Genomic DNA, 12,526 nt, shown 5'->3' on the forward strand with positions numbered 1-12,526 from the left:
TTTATCAGAGGCAGTAGAGTCTTCTTAACATCTGTGACATGTGCCCCCAGATAACAGCAAACTGCTCTGGAGAGGTTATTTTTGGTGGCAAATTCGGGGCCTCAGTGCCTCCCAGCAAGGAGTCTCAATTACCAAGGCTCGTCAGCTGTTTTTGGTGGCACTAGTTTTAATAGGACTCCTTGGTTGGCCCTGCCCCGCATGCTTGTTGTATGCAGTGGAAGCAGGGACAGGTAGCTGGGAAGGGGCCAGGTATGCTGTCTGGACATGCATGGGATCAGGAAGGCTGAGGAACTGAACTTGGCGAGGGATGTAAAAATAACCAGAAGGGAGCCTACAGGTGCACTGGGCAGAAGTGACAGACCTGGGAGAGTGCACTCCCTCTGACAAATGAGGAGGGAGAACTGGCTTTAACCAACATGGAGAAGCGCAAGGTACTCTATGAGTGCTTTGCTGTCTGGATTCTGCTGGAGATATTCTTCCACCTGGCTCCTGGCTTGTACCAGCTGGAGAGAGCACAAAGGGCCACCAGAAGTTATCTCATAAAGGAATGGCCAACCTGCAGAAAAGGCTCCAAAGATCCCCCTCCCAAGCATGGCCAGGTTTACAACAGAGACTTTACCCTCGGCTTCCTGTTAATGAATCACCACCGAAGACCTGAAAGTGGTTCAGCACACCCATTAAAATCACAACCCTCCACACTTGTTTCAAGCATATACCCCTTAATTTCTATGATGACAAACCTTATGACATATAGTAGCTGTTTGCCCCACTGCTTCAAGTACCCAGGAGGAAAAGAACACAAATGCATGCTGGCCACTTGTCTGATCTCAGGGCAGACTGAAGGCACCAGAAGGAGAGATGGAAGTGAGCAGAGGAGGACTGTAGCAAGTCGTAGAGGCAAGGAATGAGGTGGAAAGCAAGTCAAGAAGGCCAACAGAATAAAACAAAGATGTACCAGATATGAAAGTTTATTAAATACCAAGTTGGAACATAAATATCTGGAATTAAATATAGCATATTAGTGTCATAAAATACATTCATATAAAAAGGTGCAGTACCAATTAGACAGAAGGTTGAAACATTAATTTTCCTTCTTCCCACTATGAACCGCTTCAGGTTCATCATGTGTTCATCTACCAACTGTGAATGTCTTAAGATGGGTCAAATTCTAATGCAAAATCCAACAAGGATATCAAGTCAGAAATATCAAAAAGGTCACATGAAAGCTTTCTTGGCACTGCTACACACGCACAGTATTTTTAAACCCTAGGTGCGTGAAAGTGACAGCAATGTAAAGTGCATTCTTCTCCAGCTTAATCACTGCTAAAACTTCCACTTAACCAGCAGAAATATTCACAGCATCAGGACGGAAACAGCTGGCAGGAATCCAATCAAAATCTCCTATGCGTTAAAATAACACTGGAGACTCTACCACAAACAGTGGAAGGGTTAAATAGAACCAAAGGAATGCTTCTGGTAAAACCTTTAACAAAAAACATGGAGCAAAATAATGTGTCAAAAACATTTTGACAGTTTCGTCAAGTTCAAGAACCAACCTTACTCAGTCTGACAGTAATTAAAAATAGATATGGTTCTTATCCTGAGTGCAAAATAAACTGACTACCCCTCGGTGACCAACAGGTAAGTGCAGAGTGTCAACCTATTTAATATATTTAAAATTTATATTCAAACCGCAGTAAAGATGTTTCCACACTAAGCTGCAGGATGGGAAGTCACAGACCTCCTATGTAAACAAATGATCTCCAGTACTTTTCCCTTTACATTTTAAATAAAAATATATTTAGATCAGGTAATTTTGGTTTAAAACATCCCGGTACTCCTGTACCGCTCTGCAAAGGGGATCCTGGTCAACATTGAGATTTTTTGAAGATCCATAAGTAGATTTCATTAGAGAAGCTCTAGCAGTTTCAAGCTCAGCGGTGGCTGGAAAAAAAAGAAACAAGATTGACGATGTTACTTTTACAGTAGATTGAGTCAAATCAGTCACTGTAAAAACATTACTGATAACTGATCAGGCTACGCTCTACAGAGATATTTAAAAACTTCCAAGGAAAACACAAATCAAAAAGGAAGGCATAAAGGAAGAAACATTTTTTCACATTCAATGATCAGCCAATACAATTTTTAAAGCTAGTTAAAGAAATTCCAGGTTTTAGAAACACAGAATGGTTTGGGCTGGAAGGGACCTTTTAAGATCACCCAGTTCCAATCTCCCTTCTATAGGCAGGGACAGCTCCCTCTAGACCAGGTTCCTCAGAGCCCCATCCGGACTGGCTCTGAATGCCTGCAAGATGGGGGCTATGCACAACATCTCTAAGCAACCTGTTCCAGAGTCTCACCACCCTTACATTAGGAAGTAAAGAGTTTCTTCCTAATATCTAGTCTAAATCTACCTACTTTCAAGTTTACAGCCATTTCTCCGCATCCTGTTATTACATGCCCATATATATATATGAAAGTTTCAGCCTTAACTTTAACTGCCAGGGATGTCTTAACTTTCCCTGGCTAAACCCTCTTTCGTTCATGGAAACACATCTTCGATGGAAGCAGAAAAGGATTTTCAGTACTTCCATCCATCAGCCTTTTCCAGACAAGATCCCCAGACCAAGCAAATACTACGGCTCCTACTACACATGTAATTATGTTTGAATATGCAAATGAGCACATGGCAATGGGTTTCTGTCTATTCAGGGAAATTGGAAGAGCTGTGAAGCAACAGCTGGATTCTCAAGGGCTCCCTGCTTCAAAATAACTCTAGGAACAGCAGCAGTGACTCTGGCAGAATGCTAATTGTGAAACAGTATGAATTCTTCTCTGAAGACCTGGCCTTTTATTATAGAACAGGCTTTACACTGCATATTAAAAGCAATCAGTTCATGCTGTGTTTGCCTATATATTGCTGAATGATTTTTACCTAAAGAAAGGCTATCTTTTCCACTGATTCTTCTTTATCCAAAGACAAGTATGACAACATGTCAGGTACAAAAAAAAGCAATGAAAAAGAGCGAGCAAAAATTAAGAACACCAGAAAATGTATATGGTATATTTGAAGTGCTGAATGCAATGAATGTATGCAGAAAGAGAAGTAGTGACAGAAGTCCATAAAAATCTTATTTCTGGGCTTTTTTTTTTTTTTTTTTACATTTGATGTTTGTGCCTGAGGATGAAAGGTGACTTGAACTTAAGCCAAGTGTATCTGTGCGGGGGAGATGGTTTGCTCTCCATGCTTCTTCTCAAAAGTAGCTGCAGAACATTCTGAAGAGTATATTGGTTAGCAGGAAGTTTTCCATTAAAACTCTCTAAGTTAGAGTTAAAAACAGCCCCACACTGTGCTTCAAACAGCACAAATCTTGACAACTTTTGAAAATAATTACATAGAAGTTACGAACAGTCATCACCTTCCTTAAAAACACTGATATCAGAGTAGCATATTACCTTGCTGAAGTTCCTTATTGATTTTTTCCTCCAATTCCTTCTGTACCTAGAATTATAAATAACACATGCATTATAAATAACACTGCACATTTTATTAAGTAACAGAAACCAGCTTGGATCGCTAGAAAGGAGCATTTTCCCCTCGCTCTCCCAGGAGATGTTTATTTACTGTCATTTATTCTGAATGCAAAGTTTTCATAAGGAGAAATTAGACCTTTTAAAGGGCCACAGTCCAAACACCGTATGCGATCATTTACATTTGAAGATATTTGCGACTCCTGTGTTATTTTCCATCAGGTCTTTAACGCATAGAAGTAATTGTCAAAACAGACAGCATATAGCTTCCAGACTCATGTAATTAGCAAATACAGTTAAGTGCTTGGAGCATGTGGCTTACGTGGAGAGGCTGAGAGCATCAGGACTGTTAAGCCTGGAGAACAGAAGGCTTGTGGTCTCACCTACAGGTGTAATTATCTGACTGTGGGATGCAGCATAAAGAAGACAGAGCAAGAAATTTCTCGGTGGTGCCAAGTAAAAGAACAAGAGGAACAGGCAGAAGTCAAAAGAGTGGAAATTTATAAGACTGCTAAAAATCAGGAGTGCAGACAGGAAATAAAATCAGAAAGGAAACAGAAACTGAGAGACGGAATGGGAAGTAGGTGTTCCCTTTCTTATGCTACCAGTAGGAAAACTGGTTTCATGAATCCATGCACTCACGCTGGTTGCAGCTAGCAGAAGTCACTATTATTTCCTGCACCCACTTTTCAGAGCTGCATTTCTTTCTCTTGTTTGTAATCAGTGCAATTTGTTTTTTCAAACAGTTGCATGGACAAAGTAATTGATACCAGCATTTTGAATAACAGCGGCGTAAAGTATTTTCAGCTTCTTATCCCTGAAGCTTTATCAAAGCTTTTGCAAAATCAAAGCCAAAATCTACACGAGCTTCCTCATCCCAGGAGATGCTCACACTCTACTTCAGATAACCTCCCTTACTTTGAAAAACACCAAATGTGCACTGAGAGCTTTAAATAAAAAGTGCAAGATGACTACACGAGGCAAACTCCAATTTAAGTTCCTTAGTTTCCAGTTATTATGAACTTTACTGTCAGGAGAACTTGTAATCTCCTCCATCCAAGAAGGCAGCACTTAGTTTGAATTTAATGGCAATAGAGAGGTGTTTTTTTTTGTTGTTTTTTTTTTTTCCCAATAGAAGGAAACAGATTACTGGAAAAATCTGAGGTATAACTGAAACAAAGACAAGGCTCAGAGTCAGGTAAACTCTTGTCTTTTTAAGTAGCCTGGTGAACAGGCCAAGTACTAAGCAGCACAACTGGCAAAGTACTTCAAAGCTATTGCAGAAGTTGCAATCATGTATAAATTGCTGCAAAATATTATAAAGCTGTGAAGACTTGAAGAGTAGGTTGTTTTCTCAGGTAATAATACATAGCAGGAAGCACAAAAAGAAATGTTTCCTAGGCACAGCATGCATCCCACAGCAGACTGTATAGGAAGAAGCAAAGCAATCATACTCACATCATCCTAGTTTTAAAGGATGTCTTTGTTAGTATTAATGTACTAAAATAAACTAAAAATGAAGATCAGTAAGGAAAAAAACAACGGGGCTTGACCAGAGATGTCTGATGAGCTGAGCAAAGATGTCAAAGTTATCCATTTCAAGTATGCCATACACTTATGCACATTCTATACAGTAAAGTTTAATAAATAGCTTAGCTGGGAACTTCCAATGCCACAGCAGCTGCTTATTAAATTTTCTCTAGTTGAAAAAAAAGAAAAAAAAAACAATACAAAAACCTTACATAAGTACATAGTTATGTGTATATACAGTTAGATAGTTCATCATTTAGATGTCAGTATTTTTGCTGTCTGAGCACTCTAGGAATTCTGTACAATCTTAATGACCTAAAGTCTTCATCACTGAAGAGTATTTCACAATGCTTACCTTATCCATGTACACTTCAACTTTTTTTCTTGCCAATAATGCAGTCCCAGCAGCATCTAGGAAGCATTCCCCTTGGCTGAAGCTTCTGTTCAGTGTGGAATTGTTTCTGAGATTTCCCAGTTCAGCTGAATATTTTCCTGGACTTGCAGTAGGACCTCCACTGACAGTGCTGCTCGCAATTAAAGATTTGTTTCTTTGGCGTTCCTCAAAGAGCTTACAATTGGCTTCTGCAAGTCTCTTGGTTGTTCTGAAATATTTAAAAACACACAAAGAATTATCTTTGATAATATTTTTGCAGAGTCACTTCTTCCAGGTCTTTGACTACTATTCAGCTTTTGAAAAGAGAAGGCATTAGAAGTCCAAAATGAGAGGGGCCCAAAGGCCATGTGTTAAAATGCTATCAACTTCAAACATGGGCCAGTGATGCCATAACTAGTGGTGTGACTGCTAGAACACTGAAGTGAAATGATGGTGGTTCCAAAAATAAAGGGGAAAGGTTTTAGAGGGTTACGCTTACATCCATAGTGCTGACAAGACACAGAAAAAGGATTTTAGGAGGAAACAGTACAAGGTTTTTCATGCAAGCTACTGCTACTTCACGTCTTGTTACCACTCCAAAAAAGCACGCACTTACCTTTCCAGCTTATTTGCTAGCCTTATTCTCATTTTCATTTCTTCACGATGCAGCTCTTTGTATTTTTCCACTTCCGCAAGCATAGATTCGTTTTGAAAAATACTGTCTTTGGTATTTTTTATTTTGTCCAACTCACATTCAACCTCTTTTATTCTGCACTTCAGCTGGTCTCTCAGCGAGGCATGATGATTTTCTCTGATTTGTTCTATCTTGTCTTGTGAGGCTGCCTGGACCTGAAGCAGATAATACAATTTCAACCATTGCAAAGAAAAAGTGAACTGCATCTCCCTATACGGTTGCCCATAACCAATTTAAAGGGCCCAGTTTTACTCAACTGAGTCAACTGGACCTTTTCACTACTATCAGCAATCAAGGCAAAACCCTGGAACCAACACGTTAAATAACTGTTTTCATCCAGACAGATCTGCTCTTAGCAATATTACTTATGGGAGCAGCTACTAAAAGAATGCTATGGCTGAAGGACAGGGCACACAAAAAGGATTCTACAAAGAAATTATGAGAATCCCATCCCCACTCTTTCTGCCCCACGGTAACTTCAGTGACTTCTTCCCTGAGCATTTTATCCTGTACAATGATAAAACATAACCTGTACGTATGGCCAAGCCATCTCTAAGTTATAGCATTCATGTGATGAACAGCAATAACAAGATGACCAGATGGCCATAGCTTCTTCTAAGAACTGCAAAACAGAAGTCTGTCAAGGGACGGCTATTAGCTTGGGGACCTGCAGGCAAATTACACACACAAAAGCACTTTCGCCAAACAATTTTCCATTCTTCCACTTCCCTTCAGGAAATATAGAAGTATGGCACTAACACAAAAAACCAAAGTACGAACAAGAAATGGCAAAAAGAAGTTACATAATAAAAACTACAGACATACACAACAAATTCACTTACCTGCAAAACCAAATTGACTTCTTGAAGTTTTTGATTTATTTCTTGTGCAGCTCGCTCTTCCACTTCTTTCTTGTATCGTTCGATTTGGTTGTAAGTCATCATGTGCACATTCTGGACAGCCTCCAGATGTTGTCTCAGGTTTGCCACCTCTTCTTTCAGCTGGCATCTGGTCTTCTCTAGTTTTTCATGTTTTTTCATGTTTAGAGCCAGCAGTTCTTGCAAATAATGCTTTTGTCCTTGTAGTTGGACGCATTTTTTACACTCTAAATCCAGCTGATGAGAAAGTTCAGTAACCTACAGACAGTAATAAAATGAACTTAGAGGGGTGTAAAATTATTCTCTGAAAATTTATGAAGGGGAAGACCATCAAGTCTGTAACTGTCATCTGCTGACTCAGTACCCGAGTCAAAGGAAAGACAAGATCATCTTTTAAGGGAAGAACAACTTTTAAGTTCTTGCCAATAGGGTTCCTTGACTTACAACCTTCCTCAGTTCTGCAGCAAGTAAAAGATCAACAAGTAGCAAACTAGCAGAATTTCACTTACGGGAGTGTGCTGAAAGGCACTAGGGCCATTCTTTTGTGCACTGCTCTACTGCTCGATGGAAATCAAACCACTCTACCCAGACAGCAGAAAGAATGCCTATCATGCTTCAGGGGGAATGTTCCAGTACAGAGTTAACTGGGCACAGGAAACAAGTACTCCTCCTGCCATTGCTCTTGAAAGCTTTGTAAACAGTGCTTCAAAAAGCAGCTTCCACAGCAGTGGTAAAGGAAGGTATTTTCTCTCTAGGTCAAATCCAGTGTCTGGTTGCAAGAATATGTACAAAATATGAGATGTTTCAGTAGTTTCCAAGGTCAACTGTGAAGCCAATTTTCTCTCCCAGAAATATAACTTTTCCATACCTACTGAAAAGAATATTACAAGTCTCTAGAAATTAACATGACCCAAACAAAACAACAACAACAACAAACAAACAAACAAACAACAACAAAAACAACAACAAAAAAAAACACCAAAAAAACCAAAAAGAAACAACAAGAACTTGCCTTTGTTCTTGATTTTTCAACTTCATTCACCATTTCAGAATACCTGTTCTTCATTTCTCCCTGGAAATTGAACTGGGAGTCTCTTGCTTTGGCTTCATGCATCTTTAGTTTTTTCACAGCTTTCTTCAAAAGGCTCTTGAACCTGCACAACAAATCAGTCAAGAAAATAAGCAAAGGAACTAGGTATCTATTTGTCACGCTTGTACAAGAAAAGCATAGCTATGGCTTGCTTCATTTTTAACATGCTCAACAGGCCAAAAGTTAATAAGAAAAACCAGCATTTCAATGCAATAGATCACCTGGAGGGTCCAAATTTCACCTCAACAGAGGAAAAAAAGACTTCCCTCCCAGAAGTGCAAGGCAGCCTACATTTGCTCTTCTTATGGCAGCTACAGAAAATCATAGGCTCATGTACCAGAACTGTCTTGCAAGAACTGATGTGAGATCTGAATTTGCTCAGAGTTAAACACACCTGCTTTTACATGTAAGTTCCTTAAAGCCTGATTTCTAACCTACATGAGCTCTCTTTCAAGTACTAGTGAACCATACCTGTCACATTCCTTCTGCAGTTCAGTATTTCTTTCCCTTTCCTGGTCAAGACATGCTTCAAGTGGTCGTTTCAATTCTATCGGCTTCTTCACATTCTTTCTTTCATTCTCACACTTTCAAAAAACAAACAAACAAAAATACATGATACACTCAGCACAGGACAGTACACATAGCAACTGCAGATAGCACATATCCATCCTTTTGCCACATTCAGCAGAACACTGAGGCACAGGATTCTTGTAAACATTTAAATCACTTCAGGCTTCACACAAGCGGGCCAAGACCTAGGGATACCAATTAACGCCCCTGCTGAAGCAAATGCTCCTCTGCCCCCTTATTGGGCTTCGTCCCAAAAAGCTGGAAAAAAGATGCTAGAGAACAGCTTCCGCAGTTCCTCTGCTAATAGGTCAGCTTGCACAGGTAGCCACAGCCCTGGAGAACACTGCACACTCTACAGCATTCATTCCAATGACCAGCAGGCTCTTGTGGAAGAGTCTGCTTTTCTGGAATTCACCAGTGTCTTCTCAGTCATTACTTCCATATCTTATTTGTGGGTGTTTACTAATTTAGTTGCTGTTCCTCATGGTGTTTTTTCAGACAAACTACAGGAGAACTGGCAACTAGTTCTGTAGTTTGCATTTGCACCTTATTTATTCTGCAAGGGTTTTAAGCTCCTGTTATTCTGAAAACATGCAGCAGTTCCTCCGTACACTGCACTGAAAATAAGGGGTGTTTTAATCCTGCTTGGAAATCAAGGGGTCAGACAATAACCAGAAGGAAATCAAATAAAGAACACAGGAACTGCTGCCTTGCTCCATGTGCTCAACTGGTATCAAACCACACCGTCTTTCTGACAGCACAACTCCGAGATATTCTCTTGGCTTTTATTCAATTCCTTCATGACACCCAAATCACAATAGTACTCAGGGCCTGAGTAGCAGGGATATAAAATCAGAGTATGTAAGAACTCAAGAAAATGTCAGCATTGCTCTGGGTATTGGCTAGGTGTTAGGGACTGTTTTCTGGGCTCACTTCTTCTAAAAGCTCAGCATTTTCCCTACTCAGTTTAGCAATATGGTCTTCAAGGTGGGCTCTCGACTTTCGATCTTCCTCGCACATCATGCATGAGCCTCTGGATGTCATAGCCAACATATTCTGATTTTGTATCTATGGAAACAACAATGACAAAGGGAATGCCAAGATAACCAGAGAGACAACACTGCACATAAACTGCATTATAAACTATTAACTCAAATGGAGGCAGGGCTAAGCTCTCACAACTAAGGATCTATAGTGAATGTTACACTGAGTTTATAAAAGATGGCTTGAGAAGCACCATCAAGAATAGCACTTAATGCTAGTGGAAAAAGTGAATGCTCTCTATACGATAAAATGAGGTTACATCATTTGGAGATAAGAAGACACACATACAACATTAACTCACAGTTTTCTTAAAATTCCCTACACTTACTGACTGTGAAATAACTGCAGATCTCCTCAGAGCAAGAAAATGTTTTCAGAACAGCAATGTTACTTATCCTTTTACACAAAGGAGCAAAGATTTGCATCACAGATGCATTTGTGTGTAAACAAGTTTGCTTATTCAGTTCCCTTTGTAAAGAATGAAAGTTGTCTACATGCTTTGAATAGCACATTTTAAGAAAAAGAGAGACATCCCTGACGTACAGAAGGACATAAAAACCTGAGCTTAAAGGCTTATATGACAAACTCATAAAACTTCCTCATGTGTCTTTACAGGATATGTTAAATGTCGGTTCTCCCTATGTGACAATGTATGGGTAAAATACAGAAGTGTTAAAAATGCTAAAAACCTTCTAATTGGTATATCACCAAAAGAAGATGACAGGAAAGGAACCTGGAAAAGAACTCAGACTTTTCTGGTGCAGATAATCAACAGCTTTTCCCTTCCACTAGATCCTTCTTATTCTCCCTATAGCAGCTTAATTTTCCAACAGCAAACTAATTAAAGAATATTCCAAGGTTACACAAGATGCTAAGCCATGCATGCGCACCAGCTACTTCCCAGCTGCCTGCCACTGACTGCACAGCATTACTTCACCTAGTTGTTCTTTCCTTACCTCAGCCCCCTGCGGGGCAGTAAAGTACCAACACATATTCACAAATGGAAAAAGAACCTAATGAGCTCAGGTGGAAACTATGACAAAGCTCTGAAGATAAAATAGATTTCTCACATCCAGGTTTCCCCTCCCAGATCTCAACCACACATCTCCCTCCTGCTGACACTGTCCGTCCTATCCATCAAAAGAATCATGCTGATTAACACAAACATTTTCATACTACTGCAAAGACAGAAATGGCAGCAGTGAAAGGTGGAGATTTACAACCTTTACCTTATGGGAAAACTCTCAAAACTGGAGAATAGACCATCAGGATTTTCAGAGTACCCTACAGTCACACCACAGCTCAGATGACTCAGCTCCCCTATGATCCCCAGGAAAACCACATAACTTCCCCACGAAAAATATCTAAATAGGCTCAGAAGCTCACATAAAAAAATAAAAAATAAATAAATAAAAGGGAAGTTTATGACTGGCTTACTGAGGCTTCAGTTCTCTTGTCCTGGTGTTGCGCAGCAGCTTCCACCCTGGCATTTTCCATTTCAAGCCTTAAAGAGAAGCACAGATCTTATTAGACAAATCCATAATAGCGCACACTGCAAAAGAATGGTGTGAAAGAATGCTATTTAAAGCAAGAGCTTCTTTTAAAATCATGTTTTACCCTGATGATGCAACAAGACAATTCTGACGTTTTCAGAGAATCCCAGAAAGCAAAACCTTGCTTCACTCTGTTATTTTCTTACCGTTGGACATGTTCTTTCAGCTGCTTTATTGTAGAACTGCTTCTGGAAGCTGCTAACAGAAGGTCTTTCATTTTTTGGTTAGAAGCTGATATTTGTCTTTCCTTATTATCTAGGTCAGTCTTCAAATCTTGAATGCAACGCTCATATTGAATATGCTGTTTTTCAGAGTCATGTAACTGTAAAGTAGCAATGAGAATCCTCAGCAGCCCGGTTAGGTTCAGTATAGAGAGCTCAGTGAGCACTGAAGAATTTGGATATTGCATGTATCTACATACACCCCCTACCCAAAGTACTGGAATCGTTTCCAATTCATTCAAGCCTTCATTTCTCTTAGCAAATGAACAATAACAGATGATATTTCATCATCTGTGACACTGGCCTCTCCCATCTGCACAAAGGATTTTCTATAACACCATTATGAGCATTAACACTGCCAATCCTACCTTCTCAGTGGCTTGTGACATCCTGAAATTACTTGTTTGCTATTCTATCGAAAATATTAACCAAAAAAACCTCATCCTTTTCCTAAAGTGATTTCACAGCTCATTAGTATGTTATTATGGTAGATGTTTCAGAAAAAACCCACAACTCTCACAGAGAGCAAAAAAGAAAAACTCAAATTCAGCTGTCCAGTATTTCTACTTTTTCTCAGAAATCAGACACCAAACTTGGCCAAACCAAAAGCGATAACCTGCTGAGACACCAGGTCATTTTGCAAAGCAGCTTATCAAATACAGTTCTTCTCCAGTTAAAGACATAATGACTTCGTGTCGAAGACCACCCAGTCATGGACACCAAGTGCACAGAACAATGCAGTTCATATACTTGTCTTTAAATCTATACCCCTGAATTTATTTCTAGGATAGGAGGACATTTGCTTATACTTTGAACTCTCTGCTCTGATTTGGCACAGGCATGACTGTGATCACAGATGACAAGGGGCAAGTTGAGAAGACTAAGGGGATAAAGACCACCTTATAGTGTTTACAACCAACCTTATAAGACACAGAAAAACAATTTGTAAATTCAGAGCACCTGTGTAATGTTGCTTCAGATAGTTGGTAGTTTGTACACATCCCATCCACAAATAAATTCTTAATTGTGTTTGACACCAGGA

General features: G+C 39.6%; 2 protein-coding genes across 2 annotated transcripts; both read right to left on the minus strand.

Annotated features, from left to right (window-relative positions):
* Window positions 1-952: 952 nt before the first annotated feature.
* Window positions 953-6,566, minus strand: LOC146756888 (ankyrin repeat domain-containing protein 26-like). The gene is made up of 4 exons (XM_085523846.1): window positions 6,051-6,566; window positions 5,417-5,663; window positions 3,457-3,502; window positions 953-1,944 (listed from the first exon to the last, which is right to left on the minus strand). The coding sequence occupies exons 1-4, from the start codon at window positions 6,332-6,334 to the stop codon at window positions 1,802-1,804; spliced, it is 720 nt and encodes a 239-aa protein (XP_085379972.1). The 5' UTR covers window positions 6,335-6,566; the 3' UTR covers window positions 953-1,801.
* A 202-nt stretch (window positions 6,567-6,768) lies between these two features.
* Window positions 6,769-11,721, minus strand: LOC146756889 (ankyrin repeat domain-containing protein 26-like). Its single transcript, XM_085523830.1, has 6 exons — window positions 11,410-11,721; window positions 11,148-11,214; window positions 8,568-8,680; window positions 8,019-8,160; window positions 6,971-7,264; window positions 6,769-6,795 (listed from the first exon to the last, which is right to left on the minus strand). Exons 1-6 carry the CDS (start codon window positions 11,670-11,672, stop codon window positions 6,769-6,771), a joined length of 906 nt encoding a protein of 301 aa, XP_085379956.1. The 5' UTR covers window positions 11,673-11,721.
* Between the last annotated feature and the right edge of the window lie 805 nt (window positions 11,722-12,526).

The sequence above is a fragment of the Coturnix japonica genome, chromosome 25 (assembly GCF_054131305.1).
Source record: "Coturnix japonica strain WE chromosome 25, WE-NBRP24, whole genome shotgun sequence".
Taxonomy (NCBI): domain Eukaryota; kingdom Metazoa; phylum Chordata; class Aves; order Galliformes; family Phasianidae; genus Coturnix; species Coturnix japonica.

Coding starts and splice junctions, on each gene's coding strand:
- LOC146756889 (XM_085523830.1), bottom strand. CDS start 11,672: ATGCAATATCCAAATTCTTCAGTGCTCACTGAGCTCTCTATACTGAAC. Junction 8,681..11,147: donor ACAAGAGAACTGAAGCCTCA/GTAAGCCAGTCA, acceptor GTTTTTTGAAAG/TGTGAGAATGAAAGAAAGAA. Junction 6,796..6,970: donor AAGTCAATTTGGTTTTGCAG/GTAAGTGAATTT, acceptor ATTTGCCTGCAG/GTCCCCAAGCTAATAGCCGT.
- LOC146756888 (XM_085523846.1), bottom strand. CDS start 6,334: ATGCAGTTCACTTTTTCTTTGCAATGGTTGAAATTGTATTATCTGCTT. Junction 3,503..5,416: donor TTGAAGTGTACATGGATAAG/GTAAGCATTGTG, acceptor TTATAATTCTAG/GTACAGAAGGAATTGGAGGA. Junction 1,945..3,456: donor CAATAAGGAACTTCAGCAAG/GTAATATGCTAC, acceptor TTTTTTTTCCAG/CCACCGCTGAGCTTGAAACT.